Source organism: Bombina bombina, chromosome 7, assembly GCF_027579735.1.
Source record: "Bombina bombina isolate aBomBom1 chromosome 7, aBomBom1.pri, whole genome shotgun sequence".
In the NCBI taxonomy this organism is placed as follows: domain Eukaryota; kingdom Metazoa; phylum Chordata; class Amphibia; order Anura; family Bombinatoridae; genus Bombina; species Bombina bombina.
The window spans coordinates 115,333,938-115,341,762 of NC_069505.1; the positions used below are offsets into that span (position 1 = coordinate 115,333,938).

The window sequence follows — 7,825 nt, forward strand, 5'->3', positions numbered from 1 at the left end:
CTCTTGTTGTGAAAAGCTAATAAAAAGGCATGTGATAAGAGGCTGTCTGTAGTGGATTAGAAACATGCAAACATTTAGAGGTTTAAATGTTATAAAGTATATTGATATAACAATGTTGGTTGTGCAAAGCTGGGGAATTGGTAGTAAATGCATTATCTATCTTTTTAAACAATAACAATTTTAGTGTTGACTGTCCCTTTAACTGTGAATTTTAGGAGATACTCTATAGGTGTGACCCTTGATAATGCATAGTTAATGAAAGATTACAAATCACCTACAATTCATGTCTTTATAGTAAACCAAAGCAATTTATTTTAAAAATAAAATGTAATAAAATAAAATGACATTTTGGTGTAAAAATAACATGGCCTATTGTAAGTCACCAGCCTCTAATAAAGTCTAAAGGGGCTACCTGGATCCCATTACATTTTAGAAAAACTGTTTTTAATTTTAGATTTCTAGAAATCTCAAACTTAGGCAATATCTGTAGTTTAGCAGCAGAGAGCAGATCAATAAAATGTTTTGAAACCAAGTGACTTGTTTTAAAAGTAATTCCGTTCCCTAGGCTACAAGGAAGAGAAGGAAAAAAAGGCAAAGCTGTTTTCCATAGACAAAGAGCCATGAATGCTGCAATATACACAGTTAAAATATGTTACTAAATTGTTGTCTAAATAAGCACTGGCAAATCTGCAAAGTCAACAGTCTAAGTTTATTTATCTGTTATTTTAGTCTTAAATTCTTTCAGACATAATATCTAACATGAGTGCAATTACTTCATCACAAACAGATCTTCTGCTCTTTGATAAATAAGCCACTTGTTTAATGGTATACTGAAGTCTTATCTTCATGAAAAAGACAGAACAGGTGTTTCCACCTAATTTATGCACTGCAGACTGTCTGTGATTTTTTTTAAAGAATTAGCAAAAAAATGTAGTGATCTGTCTGAAATACAGATACAGTCAAGCTATGCACAAATATGGGGACTAATACACAACCAGAGTGCCATGGGTTAATATGTATTAATATATACTTTTAAAAGGTACTGCTAGTTTATTTATTATTCTACAGATCTGGCTTTTTGCAGCACCTGGTACCAACAGAACATGATGTTCAGTTCAGACATCACATAGTTGTAAACTTAAAGGGACAGTCAACACTAAAATTGTTATGGTTTAAAAAGATAGATAATACCTTTACTATCCATTCCCCAGCTTTGCACAACCAACATTGTTATATTAAAGGGACAGTCAACACCAGAATTTCTGTTGTTTAAAAAGAAAGATAATCCCTTTATTACCCATTCCCCAGTTTTGCATAACCAACACAGTTATAATAATACACGTTTTACCTCTGTAATTATCTTGTATCTAAGCTTCTGCTGACTGCCCCCTTATTTCAGTTCTTTTGACAGACATGCAGTTTAGCCAATCAGTGCTCAGTCCTAGGTCACTTTACGTGCATGAGCTCAATGTTATCTATATGAAACATGTGAACTAATGCCCTCTAGTGGTCAAAATGTATTCAGATTAGAGGCAGTCTTCAAGGTCTAAGAAATTAGCATATGAACCTCCTAGTTTTAGCTTTCAACTAAGAATACCAAGAGAACAAAGCAAAATTGGTGATAAAAGTAAATTGGGAAGTTGTTTAAAATTGCATGCCCTATTTAAAACATGAAAGTTTTTTTTGGACTTGACTGTCCCTTTAATATACTTTATAACATTTAAACCTCTACATTTCTGCCTGTTTCTAAGCCATTACAGACAGTCTCTTATCACATGCTTTTTTTTTTATTAGCTTTTCACAGAAGAAGACTGCTAGTTCATGTGAGCCATATAGATAACATTGTTCTCACACCCGTGTAGTTATTTAAGAGTCAGCACAACACAGCACTAATTGGCTAACAGATAATAAATAAAAAGTTAAGTGATCAGGGGGCTGTCAGAAGATGCTTAGATACAAGGTAATCACAGAGGTAAAAAGTGTATTAACATAGCTGTGTTAGTTATGCAAAACTGGGGAATGGGTAATAAAGGGATTATCTATTAAAACAATAAAAATTCTGGTGTAGACTGTCCCATTAATAAGTGGTGAACAGGCTAGTAACTTTTTCAATGACAGGTAGTATCAACATTATACTTCCCCTTCATAAATATAGGGACCTCGTATATAAATAAAACTTTAAAATAACTATGCTGTAAGACTGAATAGTTACATCAAATGTTACTTTTTTAAAAGAAATCTGAAATTTCGGTCACTCTTTGCAATAGCATATTACATGTATAAAATAAACGTGTAATTATTGGTTTATGATTAAAAAAAAACACATTCTGTTAAAAAGGACATTTTACTATCTGTACAACAAAAATAATTTAAGAATATTTATTTAAAAAAAATAGTTTACAAATAAAACCCAGTTTAAATATATATATATATATATATATATATATATATATATATATATATATATATATATATATATATATATATATATATATATATATATATATATATATAGTGTGACTTAACACAGCCACCAAGTCGCCACTGTGTGATATTAAGTGTACATAATAATAAAAATATTTACTAGCATTTAAAAATATACTTGCATTTTTTCAGCTCATATGCAATGGATGCATTTTTCGTTGTATTTTAAAAATGAGTTTGATCTGAACAGGTTGTGGATTAAAACATAAAGCCCACATTTGTATGAATCTCTCATGTCTTTGATAAATACAAGTCCCTGAGAGTAATGTTTAGAATGTCCAACTCCATTCCTCGAGGGCCAAAACCAGGCCACGATTTAAACATCTCTCTGCCTGAAGAATTATATGGTGAAGAAAACGCTTTTTTTTATAGAAGTCAACATATTGCACTTTCAGCAGCTATCACTATTTGCTAAGGTCATACTCTGGCATACGTGAGTAACACCTTTTATTAACTAATAGCCACACTGAATGGAATATTGACTCACGTGTGATCAAGACAGGACATATTTAAATCATGATACGTCTGAGACCCTGAAGGACTGGAGTTGGACACATTTGGAAAATATCTAAACTAATGATTCACAAACTGGTGTAGAATCAGAGTCCTGGCTATGCATTGAACTCAATCCTGTGTCTGAATCCTCATCATTGACCTCACAGTTTGTGCACATCCCCACGTCCTTCTCAACCCAGACATCTGGGCTCTCCAAAACTGTTCTCACTACAGAATCAGGGCTTATTGCGCAGCTATCAACATCATCCAATTCAGCAATTTGGTCATCTTGGGAGACGTCCAGATCATTAAGAGTCTGTAGCAAACTTTGCAATTCCTTCTCCTTATCATTCCACGCTTGTTGAGTATAATCCAAATCGGCCTTGATGGCTTCCAAATCCGTGTTTAGCCTTAGTCCTATGTAGAGACTGGTACTAAGTTCCGTTTTAACCCTTTCCTGCTCAAGTAGCAAACCACTCTCAGACTCTCCCTGCTCACCATTTGTGTCCAATGCGTTGTGTTCTTTGGTTGACAGCTCCTCCTGACGTCTGTCCATCCACCTTTTATTAAGTTCTTCTTGTATTTGGACGGTAATCTGTTCAAGAAGATCCTCTTGTTGTGTTATTTTGTCTTGAATAGCCAAAACCTCTTCACATTTTTTAGCATAATCCTCAAACTCTGCGAACAGTTTCTCAGGTATTACTTTACCACCAGGATCACTGTCGCAAGATGAAGCTTGGTCAGGACTGGATCCCACCATGTAAGTATCCTGAACATAATTGACACCATGTCTTTTCATCCGGTCAAAGTGGATTTTAGCCTCATACCTATCAATATCTCTGTCCAAATCTTTAATCCTCTGGATCTGCTGCCTGATTGTGTGGTCCTGAGACAGCACCAGGTGCACCAAAGTTTCCATCTTCTCCACTGAGTTAGAGTCCTTAGAACAATCTTCTTGACTTTTCTTGTTCATTTTTGCCAGCTTCCTGAAGGCTTTCCTCACTACCCTGCGCTGCTTCTCTTTGTTCAAAGCAGTGGTGGCTTTAGTTGCCCCTTTAACGTGGCACGGGCTCTCCCTGCTGAGGACCACTTTGGCTTCTGCACTTCTCGGTCCAATATTAGGCAGTGAAGCCTCACTCCTTACCAGTACAAATCTGACATTCTCCTGTTCCTCTCCCCACGCCGTCCATAGCCTTAGAATCTTGGTTTTGTTTGGTAGAATCCTCTCAAACCCTCTCCATTTTTCTACTATGCAGTAAGATCCTGGGGGTCCCAGGAGCATGGACCCCTCTGCCTCCTGCTTCTGGTTGTGGTCGTCCAACAGCACCTTCACTACATCTGCGCAGGTGGTGCGTTTGGTGAGCCCTGACACCAGCTTCTCCTCCTGGCACAGCCACACTGAGATCTTCCATTCCTCCTCACTTTCCATGACTGGCTCAAAAAGTGTCACAAATCCCCTTCGTAAAGAGCAAACCCCTCATCCATAGGAAAACAGGAGGATGAATGGTTAAAATTCCAGCTGGACAGATCTCCAGTAGTTTTAGTGAGAGCAGCGCGCACCAGAGAGCGGTTGCAGTCTCTCCACAGCCTCACTACACCAGGATCTCCAGCACTTCACCACCACAAGACCTGGCAATTTCAGAACCAGATGCTCGTCCTTGCCCACCACACCAGAAGTCTACACTGCTCTCTAAACGAAGAACTCACAGGAGTCTGCGCAAGGCATGCAGCCTGCACAGTAATCAACACAACAAGTTGCCAGGATAACTTGTGCTCTCCCTCTGAGCCTGCACTGCTGTGCTAGGCTGATTTTCCTCCAGGCACACGTCACCAAGCCCCGCCCCCTGGGTGTTTATAATAAAGGTACAACCTCTCCATAACAAACTCATCTACAAAATGCTTCAGTAACTATTTTATATACTACACATTGGCAACAAATTATAATGTGTATTTGTTAGCTGTAAAGATGATGTAGGTAGCTTTAGAATGTAATGTAGAGAGGACACAAAATCTCTGTAGGGAAGGACATCCCCACTCAATAACTCCTACAAATAAAATGCAAGTTTCTCTGGCAGAGTAAGAAGTGTCCTTTATTTACTTGCTGTAATGTTCAGTGTTACTTTTATATACATAGTTTGGTGCATGTTGTTTTTTGTTTATTTAAGGATGTGAACTAGAAAGGAATGTTTGTAAATGTCTAGAATGAGTACAGTATCCACTTTTTGTCTGGGTTTGTTTTTAATGCAAAGAGAGCAAATCAGTCCATTTAAAGGTTATTTTGTTGCATTTGTGTTCGTATAACAAGTTAAATAGATTCTAAATGTAAACAATGGGATACAAATACATGAGAAAAGGAGTAAACACAGAGATGTAAAGTTACATCTCAGAAATATACATCTGTTGGGAGAAAATAAGTGTTACCAAAAAGAAAAGCTTTTGTAAAAGGGGGAATACAAAGTACGGAGTCAATTAAAAGACTAAAAAAAGTTATAAGAAATATGTAAAAATGAGTCAAGAGAGAGACAAAGAGAAATAAATGCAAGTCAATAGATAATAAATAAAAAGTCATGTGATCAGGGGGCTGTCAGAAGAGGCTTAGATACAAGGTAATCACAGAGGTAAAAGTATATTAAAGGGACACTGAACCCAAATTTTTTCTTTTGTAATTCAGAAAGAGCATGCAATTTTAATCAACTTTCTAATTTACTCCTATTATCAATTTTTCTTCTTTCTCTTGCTATCATTATTTGAAAAAGGCATCTGAGCTTTTTTTTTTGTTTCAGTACTCTGGACAGCACTTTTTATTGGTGGATGAATTTATCCACCAATCAGCAAGGACAACCCAGGTTGTTCACCAAAAATGGGCCGGCATCTAAACTTACATTCTTGCATTTCAAATAAAGATACCAAAAGAATGAAGAAAATTTGATAATAGGAGTAAATTAGAAAGTTGCTTAAAATTCCATGTTCAATCTGAATCACGAAAGAAAATTTTTTGGTACAGTGTCCCTTTAATATAACAGTGTTGGTCATGCAAAACTGGGGAATGGGTAATAAAGGGATTGTCTATCAGTGTAAACAATAACAAAATGGAGTTGACTGTCCCTTTAAATTGAGTTAAACTAAAGACTGGAAATGCAAAAGCTTTCAGACACCTAAGGTTTAGAAGAGGGTGGAGAAAATGGAAGAAAGTAAAGCAAGGGTTAAATAAGTGTGAGCTGAAAGAAAACAAACAGGGCAGGAATTGTTCACAGAAAGCAAGAAATGGTGATAATGGACAACAGAGAAGCCAAGGAGGGATTTATACCAAACCAAACTCAACTTAAAGTTTAACGCTAGATCAGTTCTAGCTGTGTTTTTGCTGCTAATCTGCCTGATTCTCCTGGAGTTTTAGAGTTTCCTGTCTCACTTATACAGTGCCCAGTTACAGTCCAGCCAGGCACCTGGAAGTTATAATATCAGTTTCTTCTGTGGGATTTATAAAGTCAACTCTGATGTTTAACTTTTAGCTGTAAAATATTAAATGTCACAGGATGAAACATTAATAAGTTATCAACTATAAGAGACAAATTCTGGGAACACGTGCAAGAATTTGTGTGTTAAAGAGAAAGGAAGTATTAGAACGAGGGGCAGTGGAGCAAGAGGTTAAATAGTGTGCAGTAGAAGACATTAAAAACAAAGAACAAAGGCTGAAAGGAATAGGGGTTTATAAAGAAAAGAGAGTGAAGTAAATTGAGTTTAATAGAAGTAAACTAAAAGAAACAGAGCACAAAGGGACAGTCTAGTGAAAATTAAACTTTCATAATTCAGATAGCACATGCAATTTTAAACAAGTTTCCAATTTACTTTTATCATCAAATTAGCTTTGTTTTCTTGGTGTTCTTTGTTGAAAGCTAAACCTAGGTAGGCTCATATGCTAATTTCAAAGCGCTTTATGTCCGCCTCTTATCTCAGTGCATTTTGATAGTTTTTCACAGCTAGACAGCGCTAGTTCATGTGTGCGATACATAACATTTTGCTCACTCCTGTGGAATTACCTAGGAGTCGGCACTGATTGGCTATAATGCAAGTCTCTCAAAATAACTGAGATAAGGTGCAGTCTGCAGAGGCTTAGATACAAGGTAATCACAGAGGTAAAAAGTGTATAAATATAAGTGTTGGTTTTGTAAAACTGCTGAATGGATAATAAAGGGATTTTCTATCTTTTTAAACAATAACAATTCTGGAGTAGACTGTCCCTTTAACATGAAATGGTCATGAGAGTAGAGTTAAAAATAAATAATGGACAGGCTTGCAGGGGTTAAATCAAAATAAAGGCCAAATAAGCAAGAGTTCAACATAAGAGATGGTCAGGAGAGCAGGGGTTAAAAATAATTAAAGGACAGGCAAGCAGGGGTTAACAAGGAAAAAGGTGAGCAGCGACTACTGACACAGGTAAACATGGGTTAACATGAAAAATAGTTATTGAGATGTGTAAAAGCCATGCAAGCTAACATAAGAACTAAGATACATGGGGTTTCAGATATTTAAAAGCCAGGCAAGCAGGGGTTAACATGATAAATAGGAGAGAAGGGGGCACAGAAATATAAAGGTCAGGCAAGCAGAGGAAACAAGGGCTTACACATATAGTGAATGATCAAGCAAACATGAAGTATAGATCAGGTGAGCAAGCATTACAAACATATACTGTGTCTGGTGAGCTGAGGTCACACAAGACAATATGGGACAAAAAAAAAAGAAAATGCCAACAAGAGCAGAGGTTAAATTACATTGCCAGTCAAATTGGGGGTTAATCAAGAGGAAGGGCCAGGTCAGTAGGGGTTAAAACGACATAGAATGCCTTGAC

At 36.5% G+C, this 7,825-nt stretch overlaps 1 protein-coding gene across 1 annotated transcript; it reads right to left on the bottom strand.

Moving 5' to 3' along the window:
• Positions 1-2,545: 2,545 nt before the first annotated feature.
• On the bottom strand, positions 2,546-4,733 carry RASSF10 (Ras association domain family member 10). The gene has a single exon (XM_053688894.1). It carries the CDS (start codon positions 4,406-4,408, stop codon positions 3,053-3,055), a length of 1,356 nt encoding a protein of 451 aa, XP_053544869.1. The 5' UTR covers positions 4,409-4,733; the 3' UTR covers positions 2,546-3,052.
• Between the last annotated feature and the right edge of the window lie 3,092 nt (positions 4,734-7,825).